Raw genomic sequence first — 18,339 nt, 5'->3', positions numbered from 1 at the left:
CTGTTGATTGCGCCTAAAACACCTAGTGTTTTTGCACAGGCTCCTCTCCTAATCTCTGTAACACTTAATGACTGAATACTAAAAGTTTTAATGTGAAGCTTGCCTGAGCAAGTAAAACTGTACATTAGCTTTAATCTAAGCACACTGTAGACTAAGATTTTTGCCACACAACTAATGAGGTGCTGACTCAATCTCTCATATATGCTGGTAATGTCTTTTGTAACTTAAAATGTTGGAGCCACAGCAAATTCTTGACACCATTGAAAAGGGATTTGTTGTTTGCTACCATTTTAGAAATTGCTATACTAGTGTAAGTACAGTGTACACTTGCTATTCATGTCCTAGCCTTTTTTATTAGTTGAACAGTTAGCTGCTCATTTTACATTCTTGTTATTCCTACTCCTAGTATGTTTGTAGGTTTACCTTAACTCTTACCCTTTCAGTGTTAGTCCTTTTAATGGTGTTGATTTATTTATTATACTTATCACAAATGTAGAAAACTCAAGGCATGGGACCTATGGAGTTAAAATAAATATAGGATGTTAAAAAGGACATGTTTAAACAAAGCTGTAATTGATAGTTAAGATAGCATTCAGTGGCGATAGCGATCTTGCTTTTGAATTAATATAGAAATTATAAAAAGACATTCAGTTACATGATGAAGATTTAGTGTTGATGTCCATTTGTGTTACATGAAATATGAAAAGGGAAAGAAGTACTTCTCTTCCCCTTGTGCTAAGTGACATTACTGCCAGTATGTGAAGGCTCTTATGAGACTGCACAGTTTTTTGTGGCAAGAATCTCTTAGAAATGCATGGTGCATGCATTCCAGTGGTGTGGATTTGGCCCACAAGGTTGCTGTATCTATCTTCTCTAACTCTCATCAGGATCTCATTGCGCTGGTCTGTTTAGCACCATGGTGCTCGGAGGCTCCTCCAGTGCACCAAACCTACAAGATTATGCTCGCGCGCACCGCAAAAAGCTGACCTCTTCTGGCTTCTTAGATGGTATGTGCAAACACGCACACATCTTTTGGAAGAAAAAGATGAACCCTTATCATTTTGTCAAGGAATCCTGACATTTCCCTCCTGTGTATTTTAATAGGAAATACATTGCCATACGTGGTACTCATTCTTCCCTTTTATGGATCAACTTGTTTCTCATCTAAATCATTACTCATTTAGATGGGATTACTGATTGGATAGTATTCTTTTTTTACTTTGTCACCCAGAAAGATCCATATAGTGATTTTGATATTGTTGAAGTTTAGATATTTTTTTTTTTACAGGCATAATCTTAATTCGAAACATCAGAGGTTGACGTATTTCATTTGTGATGCATTTCTAATTTTTGCACAAATTCATCCCATCCTTTCAGATTTGATTTAGCTTCTCTGTTATTCTTTTTTTTATGCAGTACGTTAAAGAGGAGTCCAAATTTAAAGCTGCAATAAGCGATTTTCTGACCACTAGAGGGTGACAGAAACCACAACACATTTGTAAATAAAACACAGCAAAGCCACTGCACTACGGAGGCCTACTAAGGACATACATTGCAAAGCCCCGTGCGTAAAGGCTAATAGCTAAGCTAAATGTACCTACGGAGAAGTGTCGCCGGTTACCAGTCTCGCTTGACAGATTTTTCTCCTGCTGAAGGTTACATGTCCCACAGTGACAACTGAAGAGGTAGGTAGCAAGTTTACTAGTTTAACAAGTTTACTCACTCGCTTCATCGATTCCACCATTAAAGTGATAAGTAATATTATGTTTCAATGAAATCTCCACATAGAACACATTAGTTTCAGGATTGGTTATAAGGTCTGATATCGCTTATTGCAGGTTTAAGTATAGCAAGCAATGTTTACATTGTTGCGCGACTTATAAATGTTTCACATTGCTCAAATAGGCAATTTTCCTAAATTGTCAACATGACAAATCATTGGAATTCTGTGGCATGACAGCTGTGTCGGTTGGCTCTCAGTACCATCCTTTACACATCCCTGTGACTTTTATGTTTTCCCTCACTGGTATCTTTTTCAACTTTTTTGAAAATAAGTCATGTTTTAGAACGTGAAGCCCGTTGCGTTTTCAAACTTTTTGTCTGGACACCCACTCATGTTTTTCTGCCAAAACAAATCATACGTAAACAGAACAGTTCAAAATGAGTTCTGTAAATCCAGAGTTGGGATTGTAACCCAAGTTTTGCAAGTACAATCCTCGGGATACAATTGCAAATCATCATTTATGTATTTAGTTAATTTAATATCTAAATTTACAGATTTACAGATTATTTGATTATGTTCTTACTTTTGGCAGTTTGTATCCTAAACATGATTTTATGGATGTGGAAGTAGAGCATTTTTTTGTGCAGTTCTCACCTTGTGATTTTCTAAATAAAAGCAGGCTTAGTCAAAGCTCTTGTAGTACTACACCAGTAAATGGCCAATAGCACAAAAATCAAATAGGCCTTCATGTTCAAAAGTCTGTCTCCTTATTTTTTATTTTGTACTGGGAAAATCAGAGTATTAATAGAAAAAGAGAAAATGTATAGGCTAGCTAAAAAGGTTAGGCCTTTCGATTTATATTTTCACTGCGTGACTGAATTTACTGTCTTATAAATATAAAGGAAGAATATAAACTCAGTTAGCTTCAATGTATTTTATAGGTCCTACAGTGAAAAAGGGAGCTTCATGTATATGATGAGCTTTTTTCTTGTGTACTTGTTGAGATAAATTCCCAAAATCCATTTTATTTTTTTATTTTTTTTGCATTGTTTTTTTTTAAAACACAAATTCCACATATTGTGCGCCCTAAAAAAACACAAAAAAACAGGTTGAACATAAGTGGATTAGTAAATTAAAAAAAAGGAAAAAAATAATATTGACAAGAAATGTATAAAACAAAAAAAATAAAACTAATATATAAGTATATAAAAAAGTATTCAGAAATGAGAATGTAGGACCGCAGATGGAGTAAAGTTTGTCCTTCGATCCTCTTATTGTATACTTTACTGTTTCCAAGTTCATGAATAACAAATCTCCTAACCACTTTGAGACCTTTGGTTTGTCAGATTTCCAGTTAAGCAAGATTCTCCTGTGGGCAAGCAATGACGCAAAGGCAAGGTTGTATTTGTATCTGTTAAGCAATGGCTGGTCAGCAGGTGGAACTCCAAAGATGGCACTCTAAAAATTAGGTTGTAGGTCTATATTCAGCGCTTCAGACGGAGTTCTGAAAATAGTTGACCAGTAGTCACTTGCATGTGGGAAGCCCAAAACGTGTGTTAGATCAGCTGGGGACTTGCAACACCTGTTACATGTATTATCAAATTTTGGATATATCTTAGATAGTTTGTCCATAGACATGTCCTTAGGTTTCTAACGACTGGACTGTAGCCTCAGCAGTACTCAACCTTTCAAAGTTCTCACCGGCTAGTGACTTTGTAGCCGTGAATAGCCCTGAAAGATGTTGGCTGTCTCCCATAGAATATCCATGGCTGTTTGCAGCAGTTTCATTGAATCCTGAATTAAACTTGATATGTCGTCCTTAAAGAGTAACTAAACCCCAAACCCAAATCTGTGGTGAAGCCTGACATCTAATGGTGAAAAGTAGGGTACTGCACTGGCCATCTGCTATTGGCTGGTCTTTGTGCCAGGTGATGTCACCACCTGTTGTACTCTGTAGAAGGTGACATCACCTGACACAAAGACCAGCCAATAGCAGATTGCCAGTACAGTACCCTACTTTTCATCATTAGATGTCAGGCTTCACCACAGATTTGGATGGGGTTTAGTTACTCTTTAAGGCTCAGTCTTTATTTAGCTAGCTCAAAAACAAGCTGTCTCGTGGTGATGGCGTCGGTATTGGTGTTAACCTCGGATGGCTGCGCTTTGTTGGCTGAGACGGTGGCAGCCGTGTTTGCAAGCTTACTTGCTATGCTTATGCTAGCTCGAGTTGCTGGTGGCCCTTGTGCACAGGATTGTTTCTGTTTGGAGTTACTAATTTTTGCTCAAGACTTATCTTGTAATGTGTTTGAAGAAATGTAATTGTTGTATAATATAAAGTTCGACGTAGAAATTAGTAGCTTGATTATCGAGAGCTCTCTCTTGTGCATCCTCCTTCTACATCGCCTAACCGGATGAGCTTTTTATCAGCTGACTGGTCCAAGTTTTTAGAAATAAGAATGGATTTTCAGCAAGAACTGACCAAGTTATAAATACTATAGAATACTATGATGTGCATTGCCCCCCTTATTCTTTAGCTCTAAAGTATAAATCACGGCGAAAGTGCTTGGTCAGCATGTACGTATATGTTCATTCACATAACAATTTCCTGTTCTTGACATTGGAACAGTTGCCCACTTTTATTCTGAAGGGCTGCGTGAACCGTGCTTGCAGCAGCGTAGAGCGACGTCATCAGCAAGCTTTACCGTGTTTTGGGAAAACAAAGGGCTTCATTGGAACTTTGATGGTACCTTCTACATGATACTAAAGCCTAGGAGGAAGGGTGAAAGTTTGAGCCATCGCGCACCATGCACAAAAATGAAGGGCTTGGTAGGTCGTTCTGTATAGAAGGCTTCGCCATCTGGCGTCCCTTTGGGTTAGGCTTTACAAAACTGAGGTTGAGTTTACAAATCATGATTTAACAAGTGATTTGTTTTGGCAGAAAAATATCAACATATTTAAAAAAAAAAAAAAAAAAAAAAATTCAGACAATTGTGTAGACCTGTCTGGCAAAGTTTTTCTTGTTTTTAAGGCTGTTACCCTAATAGCCTATAATGTTTATAGGCTCTAATTATTCTATTCTAATTATTATATCTATTGTCAAAAAGATTATTGCATTTAGTTGACCTTGTAACATTGCATTATGTAATAACACCGCATTATGTCATAACTTGACAAAATGTAATAAATTTTCACTTCATTATGTAATAACACTTGCATTTTGTAATAATCTGCCGCATTTTGTAATACACAGCCTGAATGCAATATGTAATACATTTCCCCGCATTTTGTAATAAATTATTACATATTGCAGTGGTTATTACAAAATGCGGGAGGAACTTTTTTTAAGAGTTCTTACAGGAACCAAAAGGTCAGACCACATCACCCTGATTCTTAAGTCACTACACTGGCTTCCTGTCAGCCACAGAACTGAATATAAGGCAATGCTGCTTGTTTATAAATCAATACATGGAGTGGGACCAAATACATTACAGACATGTTTAAGGAGTACACTCCTGCCAGGCCTCTCAGGTCAAGTGGGAGTGGGCTGCTAGTAGTGCCCAGTGCCAGGGCTAAACTTGGTGAAGCAACCTTTAGTCACTATGCTGCGCATCTCTGAAACAGACTCCATGTCGATCTTAAAAGTAGCCTGATCTTCAAAACTTTTCAATCAGAACTGACGGGATTACATTTCACTGTGATTGTACCTGAATGATTACACGTGACAAATAAAAACTTGATTGATTGATCAGGACTCAAAACCACACTGTTCATGGATGCTTTTAGTTAAGTTGAGTTATTTGAGTTCTGTAAAAAATTTTAAACTTATTTTAAATCTTGTTTTTATCTACACCACTATTTATTTTTTCATTGTTCTTATAAATCTTTTAATCTTTGTAAAGCACCTTGAATTGCCACTGTGTATGACAAATAACCACTGCAATATGTAGTAATTTATTACAAAATGTGAGGAAATTTATTACATATTGCGTTTAGGCTGTGTATTACAAAATGCGGCAGATTATTACAAAATGCGGGTGTTATTACATAATGAAGTGAAAATTTATTACATTTTGTCGTGTTATTACATAATGCTGTGTTATTACATAATGTGTTGTTACAGACCTCATCAGTAGTGGCATCCTGTGACCCCCCTTTGGGTCTTCGGGTTTGAAAAACTGCACTCTAGGTGATCTGTCCCACAGCTGCTTAGTCAAGTGCAATAGACACAGATCTTAACAGTCAATTAGCTAGCTTTGTAGCATGTGACGCTCAGTGAAATTCCTTTAATTAAAACAAAAATATTTTTTATGAAGCTTTAGTGTCATTGTATGAAGCCGCCCCACCACTACTATTACTGACTGCTATGGCCTTTCATGATGCACTGAAGGAATGTTGATGTCAAGTGACTAACATGCCTTTAACGCATCTTCCTCATCTGAATATCAATTCATTTGGCACCACCACACTTTTTTGTCAATCCACACTGGTTCATAACCTCATAGTTGTTGCTGGAGGAAACTAGTTTAGTAGCAGTAGATGAGTTAATACGATGATGAATCAGCTGTTTTATTAATCTGAATGGCGAGTTGTTGGAAATACTGTCTCAGTTCATTGTAGTGAACCGGTTAACATTAATGTTAAGATTTTGTATTTCCGCAAAGTCCCTTTAATTCACTTTGTCGTTGATCTTAGGGCACGGGAGGCCTAATTCATCGTTATACAATAGAGGATGCTGTAGATTCAATATTATTAGACATCAGTTACATGATAATGGGTTTGCTAATCACTTTTTGCAGATTAGTCGCAATAAAGGTATTTTCGCAAGTAAAGGTATATTCAGCCAGCAACGAAAACACAAAGCCAGTAGAGATGAACTTCACAAACATCAACGGTTAGCATCAGCTCTAAACTTTGGTTTGGTTTTCACCCACTTTGCTCTGGCTCTGGCTGAGGGAATCTCAACATGAAACTCACCACTAAAACAAATGCTTCTTCTCTTTTCCCCACCCTTCCTTCCTGCATGCCATGTAACACTTGTTATCTTCTGTCTTCTCTCAAGTCGTCTCTGCTAGCTATTGTACATTTCAGGTGCCTGTTTTTCTCTTTCTCAGAGGCCACGCGTGGTCCTGGTGTAAAAAGATTTTCTATCTCATTTGCGCGACACCCGACCAATGGTATGTTTGCTTTTGTTAATTAAGATGCACCGTTACCTCATCCACTTTTGTTTTGGTTTGAATACTTTTCCCCCCCCTCCCATGATTCTGCTGACTCTGAAAGCACATGGAATGCGACTGCGAACATTGGGACTGCTGAATGCTCATGCAACCCTTAGACACCATGTGCTTCTTCAGATCACCTGAAAACTCCCCCTGTCCCAGTCGTGTCATGGTTTAGAATAGAATGGGTGCCTGGCCAGACTAGCAGGTTTTCTCCCAGATTTTTAATGGTGCCATTATTCTTAAAGTGCCATTGGTACCATTCCCCTGGATGTTGGTAACACTCAATGTTGTGATTTTTCCAGAAATTGACAGTTGGTAGTAGTGTCTTTAAAATGGAGTCTTGAGATTTTGATTAGTAGATTGATGTTTTCATCTAGAACCTACTGTTACCTTAGTATCGTACATTTAAAATGTTTAAATGTCATTTGCAAAACCCTGGATATTTTTTTAGAAATGGAAATTTAAAGGACCAGAATATGGGTGAACACAGAGGGACATTCACTGTGCACCATGGAAAAGATTTGTATAATAATTGCCTTTACTGCTACAAGTTACTATTGTGTTTTAAATTAATAATAGATCTCAGTTTGTAGGCATTACATTGCCTATTCTCCATATTTCTGGCATCGTTCAATGTTTTTTGAATCTAGTTTGTAAATGAACATTTTGGAAGTTTGTTAATTTTGAGATCTATTTTTGTTTTGTTTTTTTATCTGCTTTTCTAAATGGGTCAGTCTTTTCCAGTATGTTCTGTGGTAAGTGTTTTTTATCAAGTTTAATTTACCCATTTCTTTCTTGTCTGTATGCAGTTTGGTGTTCTTTAGTAGCTAAACCAGATTTTTGTTGTGTAGCTCGACTTCCTTTATAGCCTTTAGCATTGAGTCCTCAATTCCCACTTCCCCTCCTTATAACCTTGTACTCTTCAACCTCAGAGCCGTTGGCTATGGCATCGGCCTTGCTAGATTTGCTGTGTACACCATTCATACCATCCACAGCACAGCTCTTCTCCTAATATTAACATTATTTATCTAGTGATTATTAAAAATTCAAAAACAGATACACAATTATGGGCACAACCCTTAACAGTTGAAAACAGTTTTCATTGGCTCATCACTCTTAATTGATTTTGCTCTTGAAAAAAGGAGTCAATATCCAAAAGCAAGGTTTTTAATATATTGTGAAGCTCTAAATGTGTATTTATGGTTGCATTATTTTTAAATATTAGGGTACAATACTCTTGTTTCTTGAGTTATGCTGGAATAAGTTGTTGAAATCCTACTTCATAAGATTCATTGCAAGTACATTATACCCTCTGTTTTTATTGCTCAAAAGTTTGGCTTTAAAATACCAGCACTTTTTTGTCCATACTAAACCTACATTATTCCATAGTAAAAATATACCTCTTCAGTAGGCTACTTAAAAGAACGCAAGTTTTCCAGATAAGGATCATACTGTGTAGAAAGGCACTACAAGTTTCATCAATGTGTTTGATTCAGTGGACAGTGGGGGATTATTCATACTAAAATCTTACTGCTGTAAATATTGAGGTAAGACAAATAAAGGAACATTAACATAACTGGACAGATGTGCTCATTCCGATCCAAATTTTTCCACTATGCTACACATCACTGTGCTCAACACTCCTCTCATGCTGTGGATACAAGACCCCATGAGCTTGCAACTTTTTTTCTCATTTGAGTTTCACTCATTTGGTCTGTTTGTTTGATTTTGCCTTTTGATTGATGGAAGATTCTTGTGCATTTTTTTTTTACTTGCCCGTTTTATTATAGTAGATTATATATTCTAGTAATAAATGTGTTAAGTTAGTGTAATTACTAGCTCCTGTTCTTTGTTCTTTGTTCCTCATTCTGGTCCTTCTGCCTCATTCTCTAATTGTTGCCCACACTGATTATAGCACAGCCTCAGGCAATGGGTTCCCAAAAGAGAAGCAAATATCTATGTCGTGCTGGGTATTACAATCCATTTGCATTTTTTTAAAACCTCCCCGATAGTCTTCACTAAGTCTTCAAAAAGAGATTGCCCTTAATATACAGGTTGTGGTCAAAAATATGTTCCCGCTCCATTATAAAATCGTGTCAAAGCTTCTGGTGGCTCTGTATTCGTACATTTTCCTCCAAGTAATAATTGAATCCGATTTTAATAAGAAACGTTAGGGTGATGGTGAAGACTGAACACTGTTTTGGACTGCCAACATTTTAAAGCACAGTCTCATGTCATCTTACACTCTCAGTCAAAATCCAAAGAAACTAGAGACTTTGCGCTGTTACAGTGAGAGGAAAAAACTCAAGACATAAATTGGTGTTAAAGGACAATTCCAGTCTTATTGCTTTACTCATTTTCTGCATTCCCTTACTGTTTTAAATCAATGTAGATCATTATCCAGTGGTTCTGTCATGTTATGAGATATATGCTATTTTTCCTATTTTTAAATACAGTACTGTCTGTTGGCTTGAATGGGTTGCGATTAACAGAATGCGGGTCTCTAGTGTACCACAGAGAATGCTAACCATTGGTTGAAAGATTTATGTCGGCCAGGAAAATGCAAAAATTGGACACGTAGTGACCCAGAAGTGGTATCTTGCCTCTTCTCCTTTATAAGCAGAGACCGGATTCCGGATTCCTGTATACGCAAAATGGTATAGAACTTCTTTCAAAATGTAAAAGTTTATAGCTTGAAGAGTAACTAAACCAAACCCAAATCTTTGGTGAAGGCTGACACATAATGGTGAAAAGTAGGCTACTGAACTAGCCATCTGCTATTGGTTGGTCTTTGGTGCCATGTGATGTCACCTTCTATTGAGTATAACAGGTGGTGACATCACCTGGCACCGAAGACCAGCCAATAGCAGATGGCTAGTTCAGTAGCCTACTTTTCCCCATTAGGTGTCAGGCTTCACCAAAGATTTGGATTTGGGGCTTAGTTACTCTTTAATATTAGCATTCTGATGCAACTTTGCAAAACACAATTGGTGGCCTCTCGTTCACAGTGATGGATTACCTTTACTGACCAAATTAGTCTCCAGAGTTGTTTTTGTATGCCATTTAGAATTGCACATGCATGGAAAAACTGTTATTACTATTAAGGGTTGGAAAATGTCAAAAAAGAGCAAAAACTCGAATCACGCTGGAATTGTCCTTTAAACTTTAAGATAGGATAAGATAAGATATATAAATAAAGAAAATACAAATATTGATCAGAAAGAGAAGAAAGAAACATTTGTACTTCTAAAATATTGTATAGCCATGTGATTTTTTAGAATATTCTGAAAGCAGTCAGTAATTTATTGATGCACTCTGCAACCATGGTCCCATGACTTGCTTGCACTGTTATTTATCACTTGCGCCTTGTTAGATCTGTATAAGAATTTGCATTTAGACAGGCAAAATGTATACTATACAATGAATATGATATTAATGACTTCATTCTTTATTCATGCTTACATAATTCCGGTAATGAACAGCCATGGTTTTCACTGAATCTGCTTGGCTTGTACTGAGCGACCTAACGGGTTGATAATGCCCTAGGGAATTGTGGCAATTTCGTTTGGAAAGAAATGAACATGAGACAAAAGTGATATCTAAAAATCTTTGTTACTATGTTGACCTCCAAGGAATTTAAAACAGTGCCAGGAATTACGCCCCATTCGAATAAAGAGACACCAGAACTCTGTCTTACTTTGTCTTAGTTGTGCTTGTTTTGACCCTATCCTGTATGTAGCATGTTTTGTTAAAGGAATCACATCAGTGATGAGCAAATGGGGGTTAGGTTTGAAGCTACTGTTGATGATCAGGTAAATGAACCCTTTTTGCCATTGTGTATACTGTAGCCAGTGAAATCATTTTAAGATGAGGTTTCAAATTCTTCTCATCAAAGAAGGTTAAACATTCATTTGCATATTGTTATTTTACTCTTACACTGTTGTTATACTATCGGCCATATCATTTTTGCTAAGTAGAATTACATTTCGCTGGACCCATAATTATAAATTCAGTCAGTGTACCAGTGTATAATACTCCTATTGTATTTTCCCTATTTTTTTTTAAGTTTGTTGTGATATTTATGATCAGTCCTGTTTACTTTTTTAATAATTCCAATAAAAAGTAGGTCAGTCAGGTAAGTGAGCAATCATTCATCTCAGTCTTGCTGACAGAGTTGTGGTAGATGCAAGTGCTTCAGTAAAATGTGTATTTCTGTGATTCATCTGCCTCCATCCAACAGTATCCACCTCAATCTGGAGTTTTAGAATTGTTTTAGCTTGCTGTCATTTCTGTTATTATGAAAGCGCTATGATTTTGTATGCTGATTTCATTCCCCTAGTGCTTGGTTCAAAATCACTGATGGTCAACAATAAAGAAAGCATATTTACACTTTTTTTTGGCAGTATTGCATAAGCTTATCACTTGGAGCTGTTTCTCCCTAGGTTTTGAGTTGTACTCCATGGTTCCATCCATATGCCCTTTGGAGACCCTGCACAACTCGCTCTCGCTTAAGCAAGTGGATGACTTCCTGGCTTCCATTGCCAAATCCCATGATTCCATCTTGAACATCTCAGCCTCTCCAGGTTTGTATCAGTTAATGTATCAGTATAATATGCAAGTTGCCATGCATTAAAGCTGGGGCAGGCAGCTCTCTGCTCCCTCCCTGCCATAAATTCAAATTATTTTACGCAAAACACAGCTCTGCTAGCTCAATCTAGTTGTTACTAAAACATTCGCCAGCAAACGTAATTTTTGTCTGTAGATTAGCCATCGCGGTAACAGACACACACTGTAATATAAATGTTGGTCGAGCGAGGTTCACTCTACGTTGGAGAGAGAGTGTCGTCTCGGGCAAACCTTTTATGCAAAACACAACTCTGCTAGCTCAGTGTAGTTGTTACTGAAATATTCGCTGGCAAACAAAATATTTTTTGTCACGCATAGATTAGCTACCACAGTTGCAAAGCCATAGTTGGGTTGACTGAGTGACCTGAATTTGGCTCCTTCTTGATGAACATGTTGTGTAGTGGGAAAATAACTGGCTTCCTTACACAAGAAGTTTATTCCAGTCCCAGTGTTCAATTTGGATTCTGGCTGTTTCACTCATCTCTTCTGTGGATATATTAGTTTTCTCTCTGCAGTTTGCAGGCTGGTCAGAACTAGACTGAGCTATAATAGCTATACTATGTGTGCGTGTGATTGACAGGCAGTTAGGGACGTAGAGAGCTGTCCTGATTGGTTGTTAAGATTCAAACGCCCTGAGATGTTGGAGTGGCTGATTACAGGGCCTGGGACCATCACCGAGATTTATTGGTGGATTTATTGATAGCTTGTCAGGACCTAAAGAGATTTTCACCGAATATTACCAAAATGGTTCTTAAAAACACTGCCTACCCCAGCTTTAATTTATTAATGTTGACCATTTGGAATGCTGTCTTCTATGTTCAACAGCTGTGAAGAAAGCTCCTCTCAACACTTATACTCCAGCTAAGGTCCTGCCTTGTCCATTCACGCAAGGCAAAAAGATCCTTGAGAAGGCAAATGGTAAATGCTTTGTCATGATTGCATTTGTAGATCATTGATATAAAATGAATACGTTGAATAATATGACTTGAATGTCGTTTTGAACGTCCGTTATGACCATTCTCATTTTGTTTGCCTCAGTGAGCGGTACATCCCCAAGCAAGTCCCTCCAGTGTAGTCCTGAAGTTCCTTCCCCACACGGTTCAGCAAGAAATAAGTCGCCGGAGCCCACGACTACTTGTTACCTACATCCAGCTACCACCGCTGAGGACCAGCAACCGTCCCCTGGATCCACAGCTCTCCAGCAGACCAGCGAGAAACTTCTCCCGTTATTCCCCGACACCGCCGGGAGCAAAGGGGTCAAGCAGACTTTACAGCTCGGCACCCAAAGTCACAAAGTGCCAGAAGAAACGTTCACTTTTACGGTGCCGAAGAAAGATACTGTGACACGTACGTCACGTCCAGCTCTGCCTGCTCGAGATGCTGTAAGCGGCAAAGCGCCGCCACAAACATCCCAGAGCCCCGAGAGTTGTGAAGAGCAGCCACTTGCCTCTTTTTTCCACGTTCCGCTCGTAGACGAGGAGAGGGTTACTGTCGGGGAGACGGCGTTGTCCTCGACCACCAGCAAAGCACAGGATATGAAACATGACTCATAATAAACTTCAACTTCATCAGTCGAACGAAAGTTTTTACATATCTTCGAGATACAACTCAATGACTATTGGAATAGCGGTTAGGAGGAGAAAATATGTGTACTTGTAATCTTGGGTCACTCTGGTGTTAGTTCCGAAATAATACCTGCTCAGGGTTTGTACGTGAAAATGAAAATCCGAAATACTTTATGGAATTAGAAAATCGTGGCTTCCAGGCCTGTGAAAATACAAAATGTATTCCAAATTTTGTAAAGTTATTGTAATCAAAATCACTTTATTTAATGAGTATAATTAATGTACAGCAATTACTCTTGGTGGCCTTGGTGCAGAGACGTATCATCAATATGCATAGTAACACAGTACACACGCATAGTGCTCATACAGTGGAAAGTGACAGTAAAAGCCTTGAAGTAGTCATTTAAACATATCACTGTGCATATTCATATTCAATATCTATGTGCATTCAAACTGCATTGCATACACTATGGTTACCGCTGAAGAGCAAGTGCAATGAGTTGTGTTGTATGGGTCCATTTTACCATAGAATGAAGAAATAAATTATGAGCATCGTAGAATATAGAAGTGGAGATGTGGCGAAATTTGGGGATGGATGAACAGTGTTGGGGTAATGTATTTTAACAATAATAGATATTTTTATAGGGCTGTGTGGGTGTGAGTCATAGGAGGGCTGGATGAGTAGGGTGACAGTTCAGTAGCTAGCAGTTGTTTGTATTAGAAATAGTTCACACAATTAACAGTTGGTTAAAAGAACAATGGTTGAAGTTGCTCAGAATGAAGACTGGTTTCCAATTCTGTAATCTGTCCCACTTTACCTTTGGAGATGTACACACCACCAAAATGTTACCACAGAAACACACTGAGCATCCCTTGTTAGCCACCTTTCTTTTGCTGTGGATTCTATACTGCATTTAGAGACACTTTCAGAGACACAGTCAGAGGCTGGTAGTCTTATCATCCATTCAAACCACTCACCAAAAGTCCATTCGTTTCTTCCGTGTTTCCTTACTGATGTGTTTTTGCTTCATCAACAATAGTTCTGCAAAATGGACAAAATGTTGATTACAGCCATTCAAAGCGTCCCGGTTCTCCACAAATTTTATTTGAAAGACTACAAATAAAATCTCAACAAGTGAAACTAGCTTAGTGCTTGTTTCAAGCTGTTCTCCACCTGTTTTGTCTGTGAAGCTGACCAATATAACAGCAACCAGTATCAAGCTCAAGTGTATCAATTGTACATTTAAAATTTCCAATAATTCCTAACAACAAAATTCAAGAAGGCCCAAGGCAACCTGCTCAGTCCTGCAAATGGTTTTACTCTCAGAGGGGCATGACGTCCACAGTGCTTCTGGCTAAGACAAAGCAACGATCTCTCCACATAGCCTCAGTTGCTAAAGTTCAATTAAATGGATGGAAATAAATGTTGCTCACAGTGTGATCGCAGGGTTACAGTTCCACTATGCTATCTAGGAAAGCAGAGGACAACTAGCTTTCACAGAATAAGGCATGAGTTCGGGAGATACATTTTCTGTGAATCTAACCTCCGGTTACCTCCAGTTAATGTAATAACTTTTTTCCTGTTAACGTTATATATAACGTTATACATTATATATAAAGTATTCTATTAATGGATTTTATCACATTAACATAAAGGTAAAATAACAAAATTTCAAAAATGTATGAAATAGAAAATGTAATAATAGTCAGAATTACATACAAAATTGTAACCCAATCATAAATTTGGTTATAGTGTTATGTTTAAAAAAAAAAAAAAAGAATATGTATCTTGGCTTACATTGCGAGTCAAAGTGCTTTTGTATTATGCTCAAATACTCAGATTATCAATAGTAACATATAAATCTCATACCTACCAAATTTAACTGACTGTATGACGTCAACCTTTCCATTTCTACCAGTTACAATAGTCAGCAGGTCCATGTAAACTAATGTAATGCTCCTCATGTCCTACTGTGCCCCGTCCATGGCCTAGAATTAAATGGTGCAAATTCTCAACATAGTGGTTCAAAACTAGAATGAGAGATGTTGAAACAATAAGCAGCTAGAAATTACTGCACTTAGTATTTGCTGCGAGTACATGTGAGATGCCATCAGGTGCACTGATTAAGCTTGTTCAACCATTTGCCTTGGGAATATGAGTTAACTTGCTTTGAAACCAGCAGCTAGCCAAATAAAGATGTTCTAGCAAAAAGCATTTTCAATAAAACGGTAAAGTATCAGACTTGTAAATCATTTGACACTTCGTTCACTTGAGGTACTTCCACATTGTGAGTTTTAACATGCTATGAAATGTTCTATCATTTTAGTTAAGCATAATTAATACCTCGGAAATGTAGCTCACATTAAGAAACAGGAATGAATATTCTACAAATTCAGTTTCTCTATTATTTGAAATTGTTAATTTCTATGCTTTCTTTTTAAAGAGTACACAGAATTCAGACAAAAAAAAAAATCCAAAATAAATGCTTTTGACATTACTTTGTATTTCAAACCCTCAAGAGGAGTGACTACTTTTTGAGCTACAATCAAGGTGCACAAATATGCTGTTGACAATGTTGATCTCCTAGCCATGTTTGAAGTCAGCTTTTCATAGGGTTAGTAGCAGTGGGACCACCAAATGTTACTCATTTTGCTCATGGAATTTGGTTGAAGATCATTGAGAAGTAATGGAAATGTCACAAAAACCATGATGAACATTTGTATGAACCCTGTTGCAACCACTAGTTACTTTTTTAAGTAGTTAATTAAATCATGGGCCATCCCGTGACGCAACACTTTGTAAATTTTGCTTGCACAGTGTCTATTAAGTCCACACATGTACAGTTGTTTGTAGTTGATTGTATATATGCAATGTTTTGTGACTGTCCCTGTGACTGAGTGAATGGCGCCTATGCTAGTCACCAATTGCTAGTGTCTTGTATATTTGAATGTAAAGCAGATGTACAGAATAGAAATGGAATATGAATTGATCCTGCCTACATCTCATTGCTGAGGATTTCAGAAGTGAGACTGGTGGTATGAATGAATCAGCTCATCTTGTGCCTAAAATCAAGGTCCAATATGTGCTTTTAAAAAGTCAGATAACTGTTTTTCACCTCTATTTTCTCACTGCTACTGCATCTCATTCCCCATTCACAAAACTGGAATTGGAAGTGTCTGCCTTACGCAAACTATAATGGCAAAGCTTTTCATCACTCCTTATTTTCCTATGACATGATATCAAATATGATTTGTGTATACATTCAGAATAAATTTCTGGAAAGTCATTTTGCTGGGATTGATGTGATTTTTTTACATAAAGTGCTTTTTTTTTTTTTATTTAACAAAAACATGACATAAATCACCAGAAGACAAACAAACACAAATCAAACTTAACACACTAAGTCACACTAAAACAAACCTAAATAATAAACACAAACACATACCATATATCATCACAACATATATCAGTAGGCCTAACAAACTAAATAAGTAACAAAACAGAGGAGAAAAAAAAAAGTGCTTAAAGTGCTTGTTACTAGAACAATGTGGTGGCAACTAAAAAAAGAGGGAGAGATTCTTCATTAGTGGCACAAAATTGACAAATTATTTTATCTTATAGAAATGGTTATATAATTATTTGGTAATATATTGTGTCACAGAAATCAAGCATATAAAACTCCCCATCAGATTTTTTTAATAGGTATAATATGTTTGTTTCTCCAGAATGAGTTAAGAAAAATGGTTAGTTTCTTTGGAAGTAGTATTTGCGGGGCCATGTTGGCTGCAATAATGCCAAAGGGACGTCAGGGCCCAAAGAACCTGACCCAACGAAATAAGTGGCTAACTGCCATTAAATAAGACAACTGGACACCAACAGACCACTTCATCACAGGTAAGTTAGCAGCAGTTGTTGGCTAATTAACGCCGCACAACAGTGAAGGACAGTGGCAAACGGGGGTTACGTTATAAATCCAATTGATACAATTATACTTAACAAAAATATAAACGCAACACTTTTGTTTTTGCTCCCATTTTTCATGAGTTGAAGTAAAAGATCTAAGACTTTTTCTATGCACACAAAAGGTTTATTTCTCTCAAATTTTGTTCACAAATTTGTTTAAATCCGTGTTAGTGAGCACTTCTCCTTTGCCAAGACAATCCATCCACCTGATGGGTGTGGCATATCAAGATGCTGATTAAACAGCATGATTACTGTACAGGTGTGCCTTGGGCTGGTCACAATAAAAGGCCACTCTAAAATGTGCAGTTTTATCTTGAAAAAAGACATTTATTTGGCACTGAACTATGGCTCTCACATGACTAGGGCTACAGATATGCATTTTTTTGAAAACCAGTCAGTAACTGGTGTGACCACCATTTGCCTCATGCAATGCGACACATTTCCTTTACATAGAGTTGATCAGGTTGTTGATTGTGGCCTGTGGAATGTTGGTCCACTCCTCTTCAATGGCTGTGTGAAGTTGCTGGATATTGGCAGGAATTGGAACATGCTGTCGTACATGCCAATCCAGAGTCTGGTGAGTATGCAGGCCATGCAAGAACTGGGATGTTTTCAGCTTCCAGGAATTGTGTACAGATCCTTGCAACATGGAGCCGTGCATCATCATGCTGCAACATGAGCTCTGGTGGACATTCCTGTAGTCAAAACTTGCGACATCTGTGGCATTGTGTTGTGTGATAAAACTGCACATTTTAGAGTGGCCTTTCATTGTGACCAGCCCAAGGCACACCTGTGCAATAATCATGTTTAATCAGCATCTTGATATGCCACACCTGTCAGGTGGATGGATTATCTTGGCAAAGGATAAGTGCTCACTAACACGGATTTAAACAAATTTGTGAACAAAATTTGAGAGAAATAAGCCTTTTGTGTGCATAGAAAAAGTCTTAGATCTTTTATTTCAACTCATGAAAAATGGGAGCAAAAACAAAAGTGTTGTGTTTATATTTTTGTTCAGTATAGTAGTAAAGCGCTTAAGCCCTATACCCATCGTTAAATAACTGCATTGTATGATCGTGGATTGGGTATGGCAGTGTATGGCAGTTTCCATACCTTGGCTTTATGGAGTTATTCAGAAAAAAATTCTATAGTAATTAAAGAAAGAATTTAGCAGTTCACATTTTCTCTAATCATCCTTTCTCTAAATCCAAAAATAGATCAGCCTAAAAGAAATAACTTTTG

The 18,339-nt window shown here is 37.5% G+C and overlaps 1 protein-coding gene across 5 annotated transcripts in view; it reads left to right on the top strand.

Annotated features, from left to right (window-relative positions):
* ppip5k2 (diphosphoinositol pentakisphosphate kinase 2) overlaps positions 1–14,718 on the top strand; it is a 53,499-nt gene extending 38,781 nt beyond the window's left edge. For 3 of the 5 annotated variants that reach the window (XM_071515486.1, XM_071515487.1, XM_071515485.1), the window contains 3 exons: positions 11,385–11,525; positions 12,394–12,486; positions 12,607–14,718. In XM_071515486.1, coding sequence (XP_071371587.1) covers positions 11,385–11,525; positions 12,394–12,486; positions 12,607–13,121 — 749 coding nt within the window. In that variant the 3' untranslated portion in view covers positions 13,122–14,718. Of the gene's footprint in view, positions 1–887; positions 1,008–6,834; positions 6,898–7,676; positions 7,698–11,384; positions 11,526–12,393; positions 12,487–12,606 lie in introns of all 5 variants that reach the window. The other 2 variants (XM_071515484.1, XR_011694974.1) reach the window with 2 other exon arrangements.
* The last annotated feature ends 3,621 nt before the right edge of the window (positions 14,719–18,339 follow it).

The sequence above is a fragment of the Centroberyx affinis genome, unplaced genomic scaffold (genome assembly GCF_046629955.1).
Source record: "Centroberyx affinis isolate AG114_WGS23_722 - 3 ecotype Tasmania unplaced genomic scaffold, CSIRO-AGI_Caff_v1 ptg000355l_1, whole genome shotgun sequence".
Lineage (NCBI taxonomy): Eukaryota > Metazoa > Chordata > Actinopteri > Beryciformes > Berycidae > Centroberyx > Centroberyx affinis.
This window is presented reverse-complemented; position numbering and strand designations above follow the sequence as displayed.